Source organism: Corvus hawaiiensis, chromosome 5, assembly GCF_020740725.1.
Source record: "Corvus hawaiiensis isolate bCorHaw1 chromosome 5, bCorHaw1.pri.cur, whole genome shotgun sequence".
Classification (NCBI taxonomy): domain Eukaryota; kingdom Metazoa; phylum Chordata; class Aves; order Passeriformes; family Corvidae; genus Corvus; species Corvus hawaiiensis.
This window is the reverse complement of record NC_063217.1, coordinates 74,332,819-74,355,446: the sequence shown is the minus strand read 5'-3', so window position 1 is coordinate 74,355,446 and position 22,628 is coordinate 74,332,819. Positions and strand designations below refer to the sequence as shown.

The 22,628-nt window shown below is 49.5% G+C and overlaps 1 protein-coding gene across 4 annotated transcripts in view; it reads left to right on the top strand.

Moving 5' to 3' along the window:
* SEPTIN11 (septin 11) overlaps positions 1-22,628 on the top strand; it is a 46,360-nt gene that overhangs the window by 242 nt on the left and 23,490 nt on the right. The window contains exon 1 of one of the 4 annotated variants that reach the window (XM_048303491.1): positions 819-929. The exons of the other annotated variants lie outside the window; for them this stretch is intronic. Coding sequence (XP_048159448.1) covers positions 903-929 — 27 coding nt within the window. The 5' untranslated portion in view covers positions 819-902. Of the gene's footprint in view, positions 1-818; positions 930-22,628 lie in introns of those variants that run through there. 4 annotated transcript variants of the gene reach the window in all.

Below are 22,628 nucleotides of genomic sequence, written 5' to 3'. Positions count from 1 at the left end.
CAGCAAATAGGGTCTCTGTCTTCTGTAGCCTTTGGGGTTTTATGTCTCACAAAGCAATGCAGGGCCCCTTTCTTCATCACTACCTTGGCTGAAGATTTGCAAGTAGACATGTTGAGCTTGGCCCTAAGACTCCCACCTTTGCAGGTAAAGGGATATCATGCTCAACATCAGGATGTTAAGCATTTGTTGGCTGGAGCGGCCAGGAGCCAGCTATGCTTCTCTTCATCCCTGGAAATGATTTAGTGGAGTGGGAGAGCAACTGGCCACGGTGGCTGCTGTGTGATATACCAAGTTTGTTGAGAAACAGTGTGTGTGTTTGACAGAAGAGAAGAGCCGGGAGAAACAAGAGAAATGAGGCGGCAGGTTTTGTCCTCTGTGTTGTTATACAAGGGAGTTAAGGGCCCCTATGTGCCTCCCTGTTAGAAATACCTCTTTGCCGAATCCCTGTGCTCCTTCTTCACCTATGTGCTGGTAGGAGAACCTTGTTGATGGCTTGCTTGGCCATCTCTTTGCAAGGGTCTCTGGAGCAGACGTGTCTGTACTTTCAGCTGTGGGGCTGCCAGGGTGGGCGAGAGTAACCCTTCGGGGTTAAGGGGACGGGTACCCGCTGCCCGGCGTGGGGGGCGTGGGCAGGAGAGGGATTAGTGCGGCTACCGCTGAGCTCTGACTGCAGCCCCCCGGGGCTCCCGCTGACTTTCGGGGTTCCCCGAGCGGCGGGGCGGCGCCGCCCGCCCGCCCGCGCTGCCCGGCGGCCCCGGGGGAGGGCCGGGGGGGTCCCGCCTCGCCGCCCGGCCCCTTTGCATTGCGCATGGGCCCTCCCCGCCGGGTGGCCATGTTGCAGTGCTAGCAGGCAGCGCAGAGGCGGCGGCGGGCGGCAGCGCAGCGTAGAGCACCGCACCGCGATGGCCGTGGCCGTGGGCAGACCGGCGGTGCGCGGGGCCGGGGGGCGGCGGGGGCAGCGCGGGGCCGGGGCCGGGCCGCCCGGGTGCGGATCGCCCGAGCGCGGCGGCGGGCGCTGCCGGGGGCTGCAGGGGCGCCGCGCCGGGGATGCCGTGCTGGGGGCTGTAGGGGCGCGGTGCCTGCGGGGGCTGCGGGGGAGCGATGCCGGAGGGCGCGGCGGGCTCGCCGGGGCGCGCCGCCTCTGCCCCTTTCCGGGGCCGGGGGGGCCCGCGCAAAACTTTTTTGGCCCCGTTTTGGGGCCGCGGCTCGTGGTTGCGGCGGGGCCGCGGCGGCGGCGGGCAGCTCCTCCCGGAGCCCCGCGCTCCGAGCCGCGCGGGCACGGGGAGGCGGCGGGGGTGGTCCCGGGCTGCGCCCGCCGCGCCTGAGGGATCGGTGCCTTGCCGCGGGTGGTGCTGCCCGCCGCTGCCCACGGATGGGAAAAGCTGAGAGCGGGAAGGGCTGTGCCCCGCGCGGAGTGGGCAGTCGGCGGGCGGGACGTACCCGCGGTCCCCGGGAGGCTGCGGCGGGCAAGGCTCGGCAGTCCCGGCATGGAAGTCTTCCGAGGGCCACGCGTGTCCTGCGTTTTCCAGCGTGACCGTTTTTCTGGGGATGTGGTGGCCAGGAGGGTTTTTACGTTCATGTTGAGAAAGACAAAAGATTTACCCTTCACAGGGAGAAAGTTAAAAAAACCGCAAACCCACAAAAGCTAGAAGGTGCCGAAAAAGAAAAGCAAGTCTCTCTCGTATCCAGCTTGCAGAAACGCGAATGAAACTCCACCGTGACCAGACTGAATGCACTTTTGTGCATCGTCGGCCGGGGGAGGGAGAGACTTGATCGACTTCCCGGTAACTTTTTCAGTGCTTGGGGGTAACACAGATATTGCCCACGAGTGGAACACTTGAGTGTGACTCCCTCTCAAAATAAGAAAATGGTCTGTGTTCAAGATGTGACCAGGATGAGACTAGTTTCTTTTAGCGTTTATTATGTGCTTATGGATCTGCAGGGCTGTATGGTTCCTCTGATGTGGCAAAGCAAATGTATGGAGATGGGGTTAATGGTGTTACAGGAGGTGGGGAGGTTATGCTACTAAGCAAAATAAGAGCTGATGTTTCTTACCAGAATACCTATAAATTATACCAGCCATTCGTAAAGCTTCTGAGATGTTTCCTTGATCTTAAGGTCTAAAGCATGCTTGGAAATTGAAGTTTGTCTTTCCGTGTGAGAATATGCATTGAAATCACGGCTTCAGATGGTTTTTTAGGGCAAGCTGAAGGGTACTGCTAAGCAGAGCCTTTTGGCTTTGTGTGGAGCAGTAGCTTTGCAGCATGAATAGGCTCAGGAACGTGGTTTATTGCAAGACGTGATTGCTAATTGTTCTTGTGGGTGTGTTTGGCGCTTTTTTTTGTTTGGTTGTTTTTTTGTTTTGGTTTTTTTTTTTTTTTGTTACTATGTTAAACTGGTGCTGCTTCTGAGCTTTTTGGGTTAATCCAAGTCTCTGTGCCATCCCAGAATGACATCCACGAAGGGTTTTGCACCAGTTAAACTGAATTCTTGTCTGTGGAGCGCTGAGTCCAGACCAGTGGGACTGACTGCAGGATAAAGCATCCTTCAGCGTGAGAAACGTGTGTGTGGGAGAGGGAAGGAGGAGGGTACTCGGCTTCCTCACAAGCAGCTGGTGGGCAGACCCTCCATCCTCCGGAATCAGACAAGAGAGTTGTTTTATCTTGGGGTGATAAGAGAAGAAAGGACAGTGGGCTGGCATTCAAGAGATGTTGGGGATGTTCTGTCTTGTGTACCTCCTTATCTAATCCTCTCTGCTCCCACTTTGCATGCTGCTGTTGTGTTGCTGGGAGGGTGGCAGGGAGTTGGAAGAAATAGTTAATTATATGTTAGAGCAAGGTGAGACTGGTGAACGTTTTCCTTTCCACCTTTCTTACAAAATATTATTAAGTTGAGCCATGAGTGGCATGCATCTTGTTGGAGGGAGGATGAAAGGAAGGGGGAAAGAAGAAGGAGAGGAATGAAACCAAAAGCGAGTCAGTTTGAGTTAAAATGATGATAACATTCCTGAGTCACAGCCTTTTACATCCCAGCAGGATATGACATTATGTTAATTGTAAAAGTATGCATAAAAAATAACTTCAGCAAGCTGCTCTGAAGTGTCTGTGTTTAATTGTAGCCGAGCAGGGCGTGTTTTGATAGGATGGGCGGCTTTCTTTTTAAGGGCCTGATCCCACAGATGTGAAGGCACATGTGTAATGTGCTGCCTGTAATTTCATTTGACTTAATGGAGACTGATCTTGGCATGCAAATGTAAAGGCATGCATAAGCAACGTTTTGGCAGGATTGGTGCTGGGAGCTGCTGTGGGAGCTCTCAGCTGATGAAAGCCATGCCTGTGCTTAAGCATGCACCAGGCTGGGAGGATGCTATGGTCATCTGGGCTCAGTGTGAGATACACCACTTCGAGGCTGGAAACTGTTGAGATGTGCTGGATAGGGGACACTTTTCTTCCTCTTGGATTAATTTGCAGCATCTTGACCAGTGTCAGATGATTTCTTAGTAGATCAGAGCGTGGAAGAGGGCTCTGGCCTACCTACCCTTCTCTTTATGTGTTTATCCTAAATGTTTATGGAACCAGAGCTTGGTTGTGTTACAGGAGTGAGACTCATGTTCACTCAAGAGTATACATTTGGTGTACCCCCTTCTGCAAGCCTAACAAAAACTGAGGGAAAATGAAGCTGGAATGCTGATTTTACATGGGAACCATAGAAAACATTATCTGTGAGATTAAAACAGCACAGTGTATTCTTCAATCTGTTTTAAAAATACTTGGTAATGAGAGACTGCTGGTTTCCATGGAAGGGAGGGAGGAGAGTGAGATGGGAAGGTAGAGTGGGGCTGAAGCCTCTGTGCTTCATCTTTGAGCAGCAGATTTGCTGACACCCACTGGGGTCAGCAGGAGCTGGGGGCAGCGCCTTTGGAGAGCCACATCCACGTGTGCTGCTGGTGCCGCACGGCCACCATGACCACTGGCTTGGGATAAGAGCTGCGCACCAGGGAAGGGGGTACTCCACGTTTCTGCATCGGGGGGCTGCAGACTCCTCACAATGGATGTGGTGATGCTGCGGGCGTGGGTGGCACTGCTGGGGCTGCTGAGGTGGCCAGGGCACGGGGTTTGGCTTCCTTGCCTGCTGCTGCCAAGTGGGGCTTTTGGGCCTGGTCTGGCTCAGCTGTCCGCACCAAGGAAGCGGCCGTGGGTGGTGCACACCGGACTGTATTTTAGTTTGTGACCTTTTTGTTTCCTTTTATTCACCTCGGTGCCTTATTTGCAGTAGGAAATTCTTTCAGACAATTCTCGCTGCTCCTGTTGATGTTAACAATGGTGGGAACCTGCCTCCTCCTTGCTTTCATTTCAGCACAGCCTCGGTCAAGGGGCAGGTTGTGTGTCCAGCCCACCACACGCTCAGGACCTCTAGCTTTTCCAGTGTGAATGAGCTGAGCTGGAGTCAGGATCTGGTGGAGGTACTTGGAAAGTCCTCACTTTGAGTAGGTGAGATGATGGGGAAGCAATTTTAGTGCCTGAGTAAGACCCCTAAAATAATGATGGGGATTGATTAAGTAAGCAGCGTGAATCTGAGAGAGAAAAATATTTACTCAGAGCTGAGGCATGTTTTATATGTCCCCTTCCCACCCCTGTAGCCCCTGAGAGAGAGAACTTTCCTGGCTGCCTGTCCACTATGGAGCCATCTGAGGGCTGTTGCTTCTCTTTGTGGCCTTTCTATGGCTCTTCTTTTTGAGGTGATTCTGGGAGCATGGGCATGAGGCTGCTCAGCGCTTGCTTGGCAGGAGAGATGCCAAGGGCACAGGGTCTTCTGTTGGCTTGGCAAATGCTGCAGTCTCATCCAGCCTTGCCCTTGGTGTGGTTTGGCTCTAGCTTCAGTCCTGTGAGCTACAGGGGCTCTTCCAGGAAAAGATACTGAAGCAGCTTCAGCGTAGAACAGTTGGATGCAACCAGGTGATGTAAAAATAAACAAAAAAAGCCTCCCAATAGTACTCGAAGCTTTTTTTAGGTACACTGTGTAGCTGCCTTCGCTTCCAGCTCTGTGAGCAGCTCTCCAGCCTGCTGGAGTAAGTGGTGCGTAATAATGGTTCAGACAAACACCACAGCATGGGGAGAGTTCAGCGCTGATGCTGCTGGAGGAGGCTCTGGAGCAGAGACGCAGAACCAACTTTGTGGTCTTGCTCTCTTAGCTAGCAGCAGTGTTAACAAAAATTTACTCCAAATGTTGTTCTTGCTCCATAGAGTGTAAGTGCTTGTTTGCATCCACTATGCAGTGGGAATAAGAGGTGCTCCTTCTTGGCTGCTTCATCCCATCTGGATGCCTTTCCCCATCCTCTGCACCATGGTGCCTGGTTTAGACGGATGTGGGCCAGGATTTGTGTTGCCAGAACTGTTGTCTTCCACAGCTCGGGCAGGCGTGATGAATGTGGGTGTAGGCAAGGTCCACTTGGCCATGCAGGAGATGCTGAAGGAAGAACAGTTCCCTGTGGTTTTCCTTTAGCAGTACCCAGCCCTACTGGAAGCTTTCTCCCTCTCTGGAGTGCTCTGCTCATCCCATGTAAGTGGTGCTCTGCTGGCACAAGCTGTAGTCCAAAGGCCGTTACTGCCTTTCCCTGGTAGTGCAGTTATTTTGCTGGGCTCTGTGATTTATGAGTCTTGAGCTATCTTTGGGACTCCTTACTTGAAAATACAGGCTGTGCCCGTGTTTTTGGCGACATAGGATCTGAATTAGCAATTAGAGCTCTTGAAGTGTCTGAAAATAGGAAGAAGCTGCATCTTTCCTTGCAGGCTTAAGGTTTTTGTTTTCTGTAGTAGCATCCCACATAAGGTGCTGTCAAAGAGCAGACTGCCACTGTATTTGGGGAGTGGGTGCTTTCTTCTGTCTGAGCTTACAGCTTCTTTAGGTCTTTCTATTGTCTAATTGGATTTTCTATTTCTGAATTTATTTTCAGATGGGATCTGGCTGCTGGAAATACGTTATTGAAGTACTGTAATTGTGGGTTATTTCTTTACCAGATCTGCTCATGAATACTTGGCACAAGCTAATAGAAAAAGACTTGGTTTAAAAACATTTTGGTTTTGCCAGAGTTGTTGCCCGCTTTGCCGGCGGCTCCTGAGAACCGATTCCTGTGCACAGCAGTAGTTCTAATATAAATTGTTCCTGGAAATCTGCATGCCTCTCATGTCTTTCATTCAGCAATTATATTAACCTCTCTCACGTGATGGATGTGGAAGTGAGGAACTGTTTTGACTCCTGAGCGGGATCTTTGTAAATGCTTTGCCCGACTGTTCAGGGCTGTCTGTGGGTCTGAAGGTGTTCTGCCAAGTCTGGGTGTTTCACTGGTGGCTTCACTGGGTGCAAAGTGAAGTACAACGTCCTGTGTAAGCAAGAGACTTGACAGAACTTATTTGCCAGATGTGTTGAATGTACCAAGTGTGCAAGGTGCTTTGTGTAAGCACATGAACTTGGCTTGAACTAAGCTTCTGGCAGTCTGGTGGTAGCAGCTCTGTTTTTGCCTGTAGACAAAGTGAAAGGATCAAGTTGAGTAGATGGCTTGCTTGGTGACCCCGTGAGCTTGTGGCTCCCTCTTCTGCAGGGTAGCAGGGAGAGTGGTTCACAGGGAATATGAGAGTGTGAACTGCAGGAGAGGTGGAATTGCAGGGCTGCTTTTAGCCTTCCAGATAGAGGTTCCCACCTGTAGCCACAGACACATCTTTGCATTTTGAAGCACGCAAATCATCTCCTTTCAGCCCCCATGTAAACCCTTCTCCTCTGATCTGAGTCAGCCTGGAAGCTTTTGGCAGCTTTCAGATGAATGAACAATGTCAGGCTGATGGTCCTGGCTTAATTTTTCTAGGACAAAATTTGGCAGGCAACAGACTAGCTTGGAAATGAGAAGCTTGCAACCTGGAAAGGTGAAGGTACCTGGTTATGACTGGCACTCGTTCCTGGCATCTCCCTGCAGAAACATGGACTTCCCCACATCGCCTGGATGTGTCTAGGAAATGTATAGGGTTGCCAGTAAAGAGGTTGTGCATAAATGTAGTTGGATTTTCCTTTTTCGTTTCATCTCTGATTAAAGATTTTTCTTTTCTCTGTCATCTCCTTTGGTTTTAATTGGTAGGATTACATTTCTTGGGTATCTGTGGAATGAACACAGAAACAGTATGGCTAATGTGATTTCAGTAGTCTTTGTTGTTGTTTTGTTCCTAGTTTGAGGTGTCAAGGCTGGTATTGCCAGAAACTGCTGAATTAAATAATTGGAAGCCGTGCTCATTTATTCTGAGCTTTTGCAGCGAAAAGATTATGTTGTCATACTGCGAGCAGGTATTGCTCACTGGAAATGCTGGGAGTGATTATAAGGCTTAACACAGCCATCTGGGACTGAACATATGCACAGCCCTCAAATCTTCATGTCAAGACCCCAAGAGGAGGAGGGATTTTGCGATACCGTCTGGTGACAAATCACACCACTTCACCACCACATCTATTGGCTGCTGCTTATTCCTCCTTCAAATCTGTTTCACGTCCAGGTTGGCCTATGACAGGCCTCATTATGCCTTTGCTTTTTTGGGCAGTCAGAGTTCTGAGCTCTGAGATTTTTTTTGCGTGAGTGTAAACACAAGGGTATTGCCACTGGGGTGGGGGGAGGAAAAAAAAGTAATTTTTCAAATCCTGTTTCAGCACTTTATCCAAAGCTTCCTGTAATTCTGACCAGGTACCTCATCTTGCTGCTACTATGGTTTTTTTAGCAGAAGGAACAACCAATCAACCATTATGCCTTTGTTAGCCTATAGAATCAGAAGATTAAGATTTTAAATTACATTTAGAAAGGGTTTTGTTGGTTTCGTGTATCTTGTATGTAATTTCCAAGCCAAGAAAAATCCCTAGTGCTTTTAAATGAATGCTTTCTGCCACAAGCTGTCTTTTATCACAGAAAATGCCAGCCTAGTCTCATTCTGTTTCATCTGCCTCATTAATATTAAATACATGGCACTTTAATATGGCAGTCGGAGCAAAGCAGGGAATTTGAGCTAATATCTGACAATGGCAAGCTGAGATTAAAAGATATCAGAGTGCTATCGCTATGTATAAAGTAATTGGCATTTTTCAGGAGCATTTGACCTAATTTATGTCAGTTCTTTTCTCCCCCTGCTCCCTTAAATCTTTCCATCTTCAAGTGAGTCCTTGCATGCTCCTGCCTTTTTCGCAGGCCTGGCTCAGCCTTGTGGGAGAAGGAAGGGTTTGGCGATTGCAACACAAGTCCCTGGTGTCCAGTGGAGGCAGAAAGTGGCACCAGATCCGAGAGCTGTTTCATGCTGGGGAGAGCCTTTGTGGAAGAAGTGTGTGCTTGGGCTGTGGGGCAGCTCTTCAGTGAAGCTGTGGTAAACTCTCCTGATGCTCTGAAGTACAAGGAGCCTGGCTGAAAGTAAAAAAATAAACAAGTTTTCAGAGAAATGCCTCCCCTTCTGGGACGCACAGTTGATGGTCACTGAGCAATTGGAACGATTCAGGTCAGTTTCTGATACGTGATTGAGTAGTACTGTCCGGGGACCTTGGGCTGTGTGTCTCCAGGTAGCTGAATATTCACCCGGCTGGAAAGCACTCCTGCTAGTCAGCATTTGGAGCTGAGCAACTATGAATTATTAGAGCGGTAATTACAAGAGCCACTCGGGATTAGGGCCTACATGCTGCGAATGTTTCGGCCTCTGATTTGGTGTGTAGTCTTGGGCAAATGCCTTTGTCTTAGTGTGCCTTTGTTTTCTTCGTGCATAAAGCAGGAGATAATTCCCTCCCTTGTTTTGTGAGGTGCCAAGCTGTGATCAGTGAATTAATAGCACGCCACAGTCACCTTTGCAGACCTCGCCCTGTTGCACCAAATCGAGTGAACTCTTGTGGCACAGAGGCATTACCAGATTAATGCTTTAAATTGAAACTACCTTCAAGAAAATAATTATTCAAATAGGGTAATATGTAAGCTGTGTTTTCAAGGAGATGTAACAATAAGGAGGAAGGGTTTAAAGCTAAGCAGTGTGAGTAACTCTGACCTTGTTTCTCTGGGTTTACATGAATGCAATTGAGGGCAATTTTCACATAGAGCATTCCTAAGAGATACTTAATTTCTCTGGTGTAGGCCAGAACCGTTTAAACACAAAGCCAGAGGTGTTTTGTTGCTTAAACAAAACATTATTTGAAATTGTGGGTTGCCATGTGACTCCTCTCTGTTACTGAACACAGCTACATTTCCTCTAGGTTTGGCCTTGCCAGGAACGGAGCTCAGAAAAGCATTTTTTCCAGTGGGATGTGCTTTACAAGATTTTGATATAACCTGAGGAAAGCAGTATTTTTTCATAACCTAACCAAGTAACCTGATGATTTCTTCCAGTGGGTTGAGCCAGAAAGCCAGAAGTATAAATCCAGGCTAGCTGTGATACAGTTTACGTGCTGTCCTGGTTTCAGTTTGAAGGGAGCTATAAAGTTCACACGGGCTAGAAAATGTTTCTGGCATGAAGTAGGTGGTTGGTCCCTATGTAAAATACACAGTAAGGAGTCCCAAGGGAGTGGCGTGTGGATGTTGTCAGTATCCAGACTGTGGTAAATGTATCTTTTTTCTGAGCTGTGTGTGCTGAAACGTCTTGGCAATTGGAGGGTGCTCGGGGCTGGAGCCTCATACTCCCCTTTCGGTGCAGTGCCTTGCAGAGGAGGATTGTGGCCCAGCGTCTACAGTTCGGTGGTGCTGGATTGAAGGAAGGAGGATGGAGACTGCTGGATGTGTGCCATCCTCCTGGGTACTGTGGAAGTAGGAAGGTTGTGCAAGCCAGCTCTTGAGGTTTATGCTCCAGTTTGCACCCTCAGGGGCTACTGCGTGACCTGAGAAAATGTGAATTAAGACATCAAGCGCCAGAGGAAGGGCTGCTCCAGCCTGTGCCGACTCTCCTGGGGTCGGCGTGCACTGCTGGCCAGGTGCTGGCTGTGCTGGTGTGTGACGTGGGAGCCCTCATGCTGCATGTACAGACCCAGCTCCTTGTCCTGGACAGCCGTGGGAGGAGGAGCTGGGCATTAGTCTTCTTTTCTGAAGGCTTCCCAAGTTCCTCAGCAGGTATATCTGTCAGACCCCAGCTGCTCTGGGATATGAGCAACCCAGGCAGGGCTGCTTGTGGCTTCGTGCATCACCTCCTGCTTTGAGCAACGTGGAGGTGGAGACTGCAATCTTAATAAAGAATATGCAGCAGCAGATCCCTCGTTTTTGTATCTCATTAAATAACTCGAGCCAAGGGCAAAAACGTGCACCGCACATGGGAATTCTGCCCCAGTTTTGGGATAGGCGGATCTGCAGCACTTGCAGTTACAGAGCATGTCAGAGCAAGGAGCTCCTTCATGTGAACTAATCTTCCCTAGACCTCTGCAGGAAGCGCTTGCTTGGAGCAGGCACAATTTGCCTTTGGGTGTGTTTGTCTTCCCGAATCCTTAGGTTAGGCTCCATAAATTTGCGATAGGATTTACCTGCTCTGTCAGGTCTTCACAGCCCGGCTGCTGCAGGAGCTGAGCCCGGTGCAGCGGAGCCTGCTCATCTGTCACAGTCGTTCTCGCTCCGCGCGGGACTCGTGCTCAGCTGCCGTGTGCTGTGCGCTGGCACAGCGACTTGGCCAGGCTGAACAGCCCAGGGCTTTGCTAATGGAAGGATACCTGACATGTCCTACTGCCTGTCCTGGTGCTTGCAGGGAAAAAGAGGAGTTGAGGGGAAAAAGGGGATGAGAAATCCAAGTACTGCGAGCATAAAAAGCTACAGGGTAAGGTAACCGCGGGAGGTGCAAGCTAATGGCAAATCCTCTTGCTTACTGTTGTTATTCAGAGAAACAGCCTTGTAAAATGTTCCGTTCCAGAAGCTGTCCTTGAGCTATGGATTTCAACCAAGAGCAGTGCAGTATGTATCATCTGTACTCAAAAGGTTGCAAGACTTTGGATTGTGTTTACCTTGACTGTTCTGGAGAAATCTGAGCAGCTGGACTGTCCAGGCATGTAGTACTCCAGAGAATTCAGTCTGTTTGCTTTTGGGGTGTATGGGAGAATAACACTGGAAGTGTGGGCTTTTCTTAAATGCTGCTCTGTTACAAGCAGTGGCATGGGTTGCTACAGCACAAGTCTTGACAGGAGGGCAGAAATTAAAATTAAATCTGAATCCAGCTGCTTCTGCTTTCCCTTCAAAGTGCAAACATGGCTGGGGTGGACAGTCGAAGCAGAATGTGGTGGCCAACATTAATTAATCCGTGGGGGTGGATACTGGCTCCAGTTTAACCTTCTAGCAGGACTACCTCCAACAGCTAATGGACGTTGCAGCAGCCTGCATATGGAATAATTTATGAATTTGGAAGGACGCGATTCCAGAGAATGTGGGTGAATGCCAGTTGTTTGCAAATCTCTGCCAACGGTCTAGTGAGCGGCGGGCTGCTGTGGGAAAAATAACATTGGGTTAGCGCAGGGTGATGTTTGGAAGTGTCCCACTTAGTTCCTAAAACCTGGCCCTTGTGCAGAGCTGCACTGGGCTCTCGGCAGGACACTCCAAAGTAGCAGAAATGCGTTAAGTATGTGTCTGCTGCTTGCACCAAACAAGAAGTGGGCAGCAGCACAGGGAGATGTTTTTAGCTACAGGCTTTTCCCAGAGAGCCTTAGCAGCATCTTTGTTGTTTGGGAGGACAGTTTCCTTGTTCCAGGTAATTGGACTACCTGGGCACATGCCAGATCACTTGATCTTGCAGCTCCAGGGCAGCTTGGTCCCACCACAGACCTGTTCCCTGGCTCGGGAGCTGGCGTTGGGGCGCTTTTCCTGCAGCCGAAGGAATTTTTGCCTTTCCTCGGCACCGGGCTCCAGAGCCGGATGTGAACCCAGCAGCACTCCTGGCCCCTTTCCAGCTTTCCAGGCTCCTGCTTTTAATTAAACTGTCGCGACACTGCAGCCGGAGGATGACTGAGATACCAGAAGCCAAAAGTCCGGCTCACAGAGGTGTTTGGGAGCCTTGGAATGCGGATGGGAAGCCTTGGACAGAGCATAGGGCAGGATCGGTGCCTGCCTCCCACTAATTGTGGTTTATTTGCTCTCTGCTCATCCATCTGCTCTGTGGCAGGGCTGAAAACAACTCTGAAGTCTGGTTTTAATAACAAAGTGTATCCTCACAGCTGAGGGGAACCTTGGACGACAGCTACCCCTTTGCAAGCCTTCACTCTGTGGAAGTTGATGTGCACCACTTACCTGTGAGGATCTTTGTGGATTTGAGATAATTACCGGAGGCTCCAAGGAGATTTGCTGTACTTGGTCTGTGTTACCTGGCATTTCTTTGCACTTTATGCCTCTAGGTTTGGTCACACGATAGAGCAGTGCTGGCCTCTGAGCAGCTGCCTGCCTGCTGGATAACTTGTTCTCCTCATGGAGCTTATCCTTTTGCCAGCCGTGAAAACATCTTCCCTCATACTTCCTGGCCAAGTGTCGTTTCTACTGTGCATGTAAATGACTGCTTCCCACCTCTCTTGTAACAAATGCCCGTTGTTCCAGTGGACAGGTTGAAATGCAACGTAATCCTCAAATGTTCCGGAGATTTGACACATACCATGAGCTCAGTGAACGTGCAGCTCTGCCAGAGACTGCGTTGGGATGGAGAACTTGGGAAGAAGTAGCAGCTATGGGAAGTCTGGTTCTGGAACTAATGTGGGGGGAACACAGTAAACACAAAGCTGATAGTAGGTTTTGGATCAAGTCTTTGGAATTGTGAGTCCGAAGAGAATTTTATTGTTACAGGATGCATTTAATTAGTATCTGGAATGTAGCCACTAATGTAGGTTTGTGTATAGAAAGACTGCTAGTACTTTCCTTTAGGAATTGTTGTTTTCTACGTGTAGATGTTCAAATAATGGTGTTAATAAAACTTAGCAACAGCCAAAAGGAAAATATTTTTCCCTTGCCTATTTCCTTGTGCTGTACATTTAGACACTGTTCCCATTGTTGGGGTTTTTTGGTTTTGGGTTTTTTTTTATTTGGGCTATGTATGTCCCTTTTTCTAGAGCAGAAAGGAAAATTGTTCACCAACAAACGCTAAGCTTGTGGAAGCGTACCATTTGGCTGAAGGTTCAGGGGCTGGAAGCATCTGAACCTACCAACATGAGGGGAAGTGTGGGAGTGGGACTTGGGGGTGTCCCTGGAGCCTCCAAAGCCCTTGCTGTGCGGAAGGAGGAAAAGGGTGACTGTACAGGCTTGTGCTTTAGTAACAGACATTGATGAAGGGGGAGGTTTTTCCATATGTAGCAATTTATGCCAGTTTTGCATCTGACTTTATTTGCATTATTAGGATTACACTAATAAATCTGCTCTAAACCTGCTTAAAATCCCTGGTGCTGTGCCACTGCCTCTTGCCGGGATCCAGCCCTGGGGTGGAAGCTGTGCTCACACAGCTCAGAGCCTGCTGCATCTGCTCAGCTGTGGTCTCACTGCCTTTACAATAAAATCCCACTTGCACCAATGACTTTTTTTATTTTCTTGCCCAGGAATTCCTGCCTCAGTAATAGAAGTGTTTGGAAAAGAGGCCCCTGCAAAAGGGGCTTGTTGGACAAGCCTGATGTTGGGCGTCATTGCCTGTAATTGAGGGAAAGATCCTTACCCACTGCACGGGAGTGCCCGGGCTCCTCTCCTGTGGAAAAACCCTTTTCCTGTAGGGTGATGGTGCTGCCTGAGCTGTCTTTGGAGGCCACCATGGGCTTTGCATTTCCTTGCTGGGGTGTGTTTGCAGGGGAGGCTGAGGATGTGCTTTGGAAAGGACAGAGATGTTCAGCTGCCAGAGGGAGTTTGTCTGTGCTGTGTCAGAGACCTTGGTGGCCTGTGCTGTGGGGGGGACTTGTTCTGTCACGTCCTTCACACTGTGTTACTTTGTCCCCAAAAGCTGGAATGCAAGGAAAGCCGTACCCCTTTTCGGGGATGGGGAGGAACAAGATAAACTCGAGAGCATAGGTGTGGGGCAGCGTGGGACTCTTGATGCTTCTGGGAGTTGGTTTAAATCTCTGGAATGAAAGGTTTATCTCTGCTACAACTCAAAAACTGGAGCTGTAAAGCTAATCCTTGGATTCCTTGTGAGTAGAGAGTTAATTCTTTCTTCTGGTGCTGTAAATGTTTATTTAGCCGTGCATTTATGGAGTTCAGGTGGTCTGGAGTGTATGTTGGGCAACTGCCGGTATCCTGTCCAGGGACTCTTTATGACTTGGAGCGTCACCAGGAGTGTAGTGGCCATCACACGCCTTTGTGGTCCTGCCCCTTAGCAAGTGATGGATACGGAGAGGACTGTGGGAACATTCCTGTCTGTGGTCTGCATGTGAGAAGTATGTTTTGTCTTGCACTCTCTGTTGGCTCCAGAAATGTGAAGTTTCTGTAGCAGTTATCAGTGCAGCAAAACACAAGGAGGATAAAAAACCTGATGTAGGGTGGCCTTCTAGTCCCGTCTCCTCCTAACAATCCCAGTGTTATGGCTGTGCTGCAGACCTAGATCAGATGTCCTTTCCTCTGGAGGAGCTCTGGCCAGTGAAGTTTTCTGCAAAGACAAAACATAGTCTTCCAAGGTAACCACAAAAATTTGGAATTAGTGAGGTGGAGGGAAGGAAGTAGTTCAGTTGAAATATAGAATTGCTCCTATTCATAAAAATTTTAGTACTGGCTTTCCCTGTTTAAGGCAGGAAAACCAGGATTTGCTGAGGGCAAGTGAGGAGCTTCATATGCTTTGAGTCAGTTGAGATCTCAAAGTCTATGGACTAATATTTCCAAAACTGTCAGCCAAATAATTGAGTAAACCTTCACCCTTTCCTCTGCGTGCAGGTTCAGTCCAATTTAATTCCACTTTCGTTCTTGCTGAAGATGAAAAACTGTGTGCTAAGGCAAACAGTATTTGTAATTTTCAATATTTATTGATCGCTGACCTTTTCTTACTCGTGTTGAAGGCCTTCTGTGGCACCCTGGAAGAGCTCTGTGTGCTATAAGGGGCTCTGTGTGTTCTGTTTCCCTTTTTTGAAGCAATTGTGAGGGCTGTGACTCAACATTCAGCACATTAGACCATGCCATGAACTCATTCAAAGCTGGTTCTCTTGCTTTGTTGTTTTCTGGTTACTTGGTTGGAATCACACTCGAGCGTACCCGTTGCTGGTGAGAGTGGTAACACTGGACTTGGCTAAACCCAAGCTGTTTTGTCTGGCCTTTTACTTAATAACCTTAGTGCTGTATATGCATGTGCACACTGCATATGAATTTAAGAAGAGCTGGTCTGAGCCAGCTCTTTCAATCCAGTTGAAACTGGATTGACACTTCCTTGGTAATGCTGGACCAGTAAAGTCTCCCTGGGGAATTCCTGTGTATCTAGCACTTGTTTGGACTCTAAAAGCCCTGGTAGGGATTTTTCAAGGAGCTAGGTGATGGTTAGTTTGAAGTTAGGGCCCATTTATACTCACTGCTGTGGTACCTGGGCATGCAATAAGCCATGTGTGTATATCCGTGTTACCTCAGGATTTAGGTGCGAAGACAGCTACTGTGATAAATCTGGACTCTTTAGTCCAGAATCCAGAGAACTAATAAATAAATGATCTGAAGATCTGTGCTTTGATAGACACAGCTCTGGTGCCCTGCTTGGGAACTGGGTCTGTGCAGACCCCGGCAGTGTGTCTGTGTGCCGGGCAACCACAGTGTCCCCCATCTGCCTCTGAGCAAGCCAGGGGACACAGTATTACTTGAATCCTGCTTGTGAGTCCCAGGGATAATTAATGATCCAGAGCATGATCTGGGGCACCTTCCAGTCCTGGAGCTTGTTGAATAGGAGCTGACAAAACGTGCCCTTGATGTGTGGCTGCAGCTTTTCAGGAAGGAACACATGGGGTTAGGGAACTGCGAGGCAGCCCTGCTGGGCTCTGCCTTCGCCACCTCAAGGAAGCTGCTGCTTTTCGTGTCCCGGTGGCCCTTAATTTGAGTCAGGTATTGGAACAGTGCTGCCTTGTTACAGCTTCGTAAGCAAGCCCTTTGGGCTGCTTTCCTTTCTCAAAATCTGTCTTTTGCTCTGGTTGTGTTCATAACCCTAGCTATACTGGAGTTAGTGGAAGACTGGGGAAGGTTGGAGGAAAACCTGGCAATGGGGTCAGATGTTCTGTTACCAGGTTTGTCTTAATTCTGCCTTTTTTTGCCTGGGGGCAGTGTCCCAGAGAGCTCCCTGCAAAAGGTCTCTCTGTGGGTATAACTGGAATCTTGCCAAGGTCATGTATCACCCTTCCCTCTGTGTCCGGTCCCATATCGGGCTGTGCCTCCAGCTTTTAACAAAGTTTGGATCCAATGACTTAACAGCCCGTGGTGCAGCTGTTTCAAGGCTATTTTAAGTGCATGACAGTGAAATACAGAAGGAAATGACTATTGGGTTTTTCGTCTCTCCTGCCTTGCTGGACTGTATCTGTGGTAGTGTGGGACTGTGCAGCCAGAAGGGCTGGAAAAGGGCAAAGAACTGAAAGAGAGGAAAGTATTTCTATGGCCATATAGCAACACACCTTCCTGCTGTCTCCCAGCTGGCTTCTGTCCTTCTGATCAGAGTTGTTTTTAACTCCTAAGGTGACTTGTTCTCAAGTCCTAACAGAGACTGGACCTTCTCCGCTCCTCGCGGGTGTCAGCTGTCCTGGAGTCACAGCCTGACTCCGGTGTCGTGTCACTGTGCAGCGTTTCACTCAGGGCTCACGTGAAGGAACCTCCAGCTCTCTCTGCTGTGCCTGGCTGAGGCGATGGCTGGGGATGCTCCAGGGGGTGGGTTTGCCTTTCCCTGTGTGTGGCAGGGAATCGCAATGAACCATGCGCTGTCTTCTGAAGCAGGAGGAGTGGAGCGGGCTGGTGTGGGGAGCTGGCACTGAGCAGCAGCTCCCATTTTATCCCTTCAGTCTCACACAGGCAGTCAGAGAGGCGGTTGCACGTCGTCCTCCTGTCAGGAAAGAGATTGGCCAGAGAAGCAGAGAGCATCTGGTTCTCATTGGGCTCTGCCTTTGGATGGTCTTCATTCTTGTTTGTCACATTATGTCTTTTTTTTTTCCCCCCTTCCTTCCTCTCTCCTTTTTTCTTTCTTTTCCCTTCAGTGAGTTTACAAGCCTTGCTGGAATGCACATATGGTCCTTATCATCCCTGAAGTCCAGCTTTTTTTTCTTTTGCTGGTTAGCAGTTTGTGACATCAGGGGCTGTTAGAAGCATTAGTCACTTTTACTCCAAATAGAAAGGTCCGTGGTTTTTGGAAACCTATGGAGGAAAATGTCTTTTATGTCAGTTCTTGGCATACATGGAACCGTGAGTGGCTCTGAGCTTGTGCTGACCTTTAGCCAAACATTTTGCCTGAAGACAAATGCTCGTCCCCACTCTCTGCAGCCACTCCTGAATTGTCAGATTTTGCTGACTTCCCTCTTTCCAGAAGAATGCAACTGTATCCTTTTTCCTCCATGCTCCTGCCGAGTTCCTGCAGCTTGCCAATGTAAGCAGTTCCCCTCACTTCCCCGCCAGCGTGCCCCAGAGGCGCGGGAGCAGCGGTGGCTGGATGGACTGCAGGCAGCGTGTCCTTGCCGTGTGGCAGGGGCTAACACTCGCAGTTGCAGGCACTGGGAACCAGGATATTTGGTGCTGCGTGTCCGGGAGGTGGGCCGTGTGCTTCCCGTCCCCTGTGGCATCTGTGCTGGGGGAGCTGGGATTGGGGCACGTTGGCTTGTCCTCTGGCAGGCTCAGTGTGTGTGGGCTGCACACGAGCAGGGGCCAGCTTGTGATGCCTGCTTGCTGTTCCCTGTGTCATCCTGCCCCTCACTTAGGGAGCCAGCCCTGGAGAGAGCATCACTCCTGTGTGTTACTGCCTGTGCCAGTGGAAGTTGTGTCCAGCATCACCAAGTGTCTGGTGGTCTCCTGGGGGGAGCCCATTGCTTGGTCTCACTGGCAGCCTCCCTTGGCTGATGATTCCCCAGATCCATGAGATTTTATCTGTAGAGCAGTATTTTCTGCGAGGGGGAGCAGCACAAGTCCCGCACTTGCCCTTCCCCATCTGCTGTTGCCCAGTGCTTTGTTGGTCAAGTTGCTTCCAGCCTTCCTCCCACAGAATAACCTTTTCTGCTGCACTGATTCTTGGGGATTAAAAGCAAAATCCAGCACATTCAGGGAGAGCCTTTTTGTGTTGCCTGTGTCCTCGCTGTTGTATGAGCAAGGGAGCCAGCTGTGGCATAACTCTGCTGACAGTGTTCACTTTTACTGGGAGTAGAGACCTGGCTCCTTGCTATTGTTGTAGACGTTGCTGGAGGGCTGGGGCAGGGGACTGGTGAGGAGCTGTGTGTCCCTAAGCAGCTGCAGCTGGTGCCAGCTTTTGTCCAGGAAGATCAAGATGGTTTCCTGCAGTCCATCCCTCAGGGACAATAGCTGCAGCAGTGAGTCACTGGTGGGTTGGTGGCAGGGAGGGAGGCACAAATCTTCATGGTTTGATTGACACATTAATGTACAGAATGAGAACATGCCTTCCACAGGGGTCTGCTCTCCCTGTTGAGAGAAAAGGGGAAAAAAGAAAGGAGAGGGGAAGAAAAACAACGAAAGACCTCCCAGACTTGAGTAGCTTGTGCAGACATCTGTCCGAGCCTGCAGCCAGCCAGCAGCAGCATGGAGACAGGAACTCCCCCTCCTCTGCTGGTGACACTGATGGTTGTCTTACCCTGAAACAGCAACCAAGACATCCTTCCTCTCTTTATGAACTGATTAAGTGATTGATTGCTATCAGCCCTTTTCTTCTGGCATCCCTGCATGCCAAGGTGGGGAAGGGAGTTGTTCTTGTTTTCCTTGTTCTTCCCATACTATTCATTAATTCGTTTGTCCAGCAGTTCAGGGTTTGACCATCCCTTAACCCTGTATAGGGAAGGGGAGCGGAATTACGGGTGCTGTTTCAAGGAACAGAGAGCTTGGCTCTGGCATAGACACTGGGAATACTTGGTGCCCTGCTGCACCAGCTCTCGGGTTTAACTCTGGGAAGGGGATAGATCTGTCTCTTGCTGACTGCTTTTTGCTTCTGTGCTCCCTGCTCTTGCCTGAGCTGCTTTTTTATCTGAGCAGACTAAACTATCCCTGAGGTCCCTGGCTTTGGATGCAGCATCTAAGATGATGTGACCTAGTAATGGGTCAAAAATGTTGCTGGTCTGAGCTGCTGACAACAGTAAAAGCTTTTAGAATTTCTTAAAGGTGCCTCCTTAGTTGTGTGGCCTCAAATAACTAAACGCTTGCTTCATATTTGGGGTTGAGCTCAATATTTTGCATACCAGCCCTTTTCCCTTCTTGAATTTGAGGCTCGTTTTTGTTTTCTTTAACTCTTGGGAGGCCGTGTGAAGCTGACCCCCAGCCGCCAGCAGCAGTGGGCCAGGAGGGGCCCAAGGGGAATGTTTTGCCAGCAGTCTTAAAGCAAAAGGGGCTCAGCCAGGAGCTTGCTTGGATTGGGGAATAGCCGCCATCATGGTTTCCATCCTGGGCAAGGAGAGCATACTGGAGACTGGGACAATGAATGGAGGTGTCCTTGTGGAACTCTCCTTGGCCTTTTGGGAGTGGGGCTTTTTTCCTGCCTGGGAGAGGAGTAACTTTGCTTTATCTCCAGTCAGCTGCCAGACACTTTTGGAAGCATAAGGACACAGTTCTGCTTTGTGCTGCCTCTGGAGGAGTGACATGGGATCCACCTTTATCTCCAGCTCCCCATCCGTACACAGACTTACTGTTCCTGACTCCAACAAGGAGAGTAGCTTTCCCTTTATTCCTGCTGGCTCTGCCAAGCCGTTGTGGCTTGGGAGGAGTGAGCTGACTCTCCTTGCACGTGCCTCATCAGCTGAATTGTTTTATATAGCTTCACTGATTCCCGTCCAGGCAAAACCCACTGTTTGCCACAGAGCATCCATTACAGCATTGCTTGACCTATGAAACCGTTGCCACCAATGTGTGAAGAAAAACAGATCTAAAGGAGCCTTGACAGGGTTCTGAGACTGCAAACCGCTTCTTGTCTTTTGGAAGGCATTTTTTCCACCCTTAAAATGAGGAGCACTGGGACGTGGGTTCCTGACAATCAATCTCTTTATCGTGATGGTAGGTAGTAGATGCTGTGCCTCTGGGGGCCTGTGTCTGCTTCACTTACCCCTTCCCTTCCCCTGCTGCAGTTAAAACCAGCAGCTGTGATAACAGCAGCTCAAAGATTGTTGTTGATCCAAGAAATATTGACTGTGGGATGCCTTGCAGGGCTCTCTGCAAAGAGAAGTCAAGTGGTCAGCATCTTTCCCAAGAAACAAGCATTTATTTGTTCATGTTACTCTGTAGTTTTTGTAGGGGTTAGCACTTAGCTTTGGACATTCAGAATCACTTCCTGCTCGTGGATGGCATGGGAAGAGGGAGGGAAGCAATGCCCTGTAATGCCGGGTTCAGTAAAGGAGACATGACTGTCTTCAGGAAGAATTTAAAAATACAGGCTGCTTTTGGGATGTCTTAAGCTCTCTGACATGTGAGAACACCCAGGCACCCAAGTCTAGCAGCACATCTGGTGCAAACTGGCTGATCTCTCCAGGAGTCTGTGGAGCTGCAGTTTTACACATGCTGATCTTGTCCATGGATCCTGAAGGTGGGAACAAGGAGACGTGCTTGCCAACCAGTTACTCCTTTAGTGTGCTTCTAAGAGGTCAGTACTTCAGACACTGCCACTTGCCTGTGGTTACCAAGGCATCTCCTAGCACTGTGTTTCTGTGAGTGACTCCTGAGAAGTTGTTTTAGTCCAGCAGGATGTTTCGGTGCGGTGCTGGGGAAAGGGGGGAGTTGTGCTGAGCTCTGTTCATCCTCTGAGGGAAAATGAGGGATGTGCTTGGGAAGAAGGCAATGAGGCAGGGTGATGAGATGCCTTTCCCCTTGGGCTGAAGCACCTGAGCAGCACTGCTGACTTCCTCTGGAAGAGGAGCCATGTGGCAAGATGAATAAATCAATGCTTGTAGCATTCCCGGGGCTTGCTGGTGCACACAGGGGCTCTGGGGTGGAGCAGGAGCCTTTGACTGCTCTTCAGCTGGAGGTGCCCAGTTCTCAGTGGGATGACTCAGTTGGGATCAAACCCAGCCCACTGACTATGCTCAGGAGCTTGTCGTGGCAATTCCCAGCTGGAGGGCCATCTGACTTAGCGTCCCCTTGTTGTTACAATACTTCTGTTCTGCCAGACCGAAAGCGTGAATCACTTGCCTGCTCAGCTACTGATACCCTGAGCAATCAGGCTGGTTGCTATCCAGCAGAGGCTTCCTTTCCTTGTGGATAAAGCTATCCCCCTGAAGAGGTGAAAGCGAGAGCAGAGGCCAGTGGTAAGTGGTTATGCAGTGTGTGCACCTCCTTCCTCTGGAGAGAAGCAGCCTGCAGCTCCCGCAGAAATGTGTCAGCTTCCCAAGGCCATCTGCATGCTGCAGAACTGGCTTTGTTTGTGTGGGGAGGAGAGATTTAGAAATCAACTTCCTGTGGCCCTCCTGCCTCCTCCAAAATGTGTATCTGTGATTCTTGTGCGGAACTGCACCTATTTTCTGTGTCTGCTCTACTCAGGGAGATGCGCTGCATCCTGGGAACACTGGGGGAGGTGGATGCTTGGGTTTGTGTTTCATCTCTGCCTGTGCCTCAGGCCTCTGATCTTTTCATGAGTGTTTTGATGTTTTGAGCAGATATCAGGCTGCTCTTGTCTCCTGTTGCACAGCACAGCCTGTGAAAAATACTTGGCATTGCGAAGTGCAGAGATAGTTTTTGTTTATTCCACTGTTGATGTTTGCCACTTGCAGGAAAAAAAAAAAGCAAGGGGAGGGAAATAAACCAGAGAAGGTCTGCAGCAAAAATAACTGACACAGATGCAAGAGATGAGTCTTAACTCCTGTTCCTGCTGAGCAACTGATGATGAGGCAGTACTTGCTTTCCCAAAATATATCAGGGAAAGAGATACTGGTGCTGTGCTGAGAGATGTTCAACACCCACCAGTTTCCATGAAGCCTGTGAGTCATGGGCACTTACTGCTTTCTGGGATCTGCTCCGAGCTCCCTTCACTTGATCATAAACCCAAGCCCACCATGTTTTAAAAACTACTAATGTTACAAATATTTCATTTAACCTGTTCACATCATTTGTCAATCCCAGGGCCTTTTCCAGGGAAATCCCTGTTGTGGGTGAATGAGGTAATGGTTTTTCTGTGTGGTTTTTCTTTACCCAGCCTGAGTGAAGGGGGTGGCATCTCTTAATCACCTTAAGCTTCTGTGGTGTGGTGCTGGTGAGTAGCTCCCAGTCCACAGAGGGATGGAGGCTGGTAAATTGGCACTTACCTACGGACAAGCCTGGTTTAGATCCTAAGAGAGGGCTCGGGTATCTAGCACAGGTGCCAGGCTCTGTGTGTCAGCATGGCAGAAAGGAGCCCTTTGCCCAAACTCTTGGCACAGACTGAGACATTTTCGCTTAGAGATGTTGCTTTTCTCAGGGAATTTTTGTATTTCTTCTAGGTCTGAGTCTATTTGCATCAGCACTCAGCCCAGATGTAACTTGTTTCTCCCTGCAATTGGTGACTGGTCCGTTATGTTTTGAGGAGGGA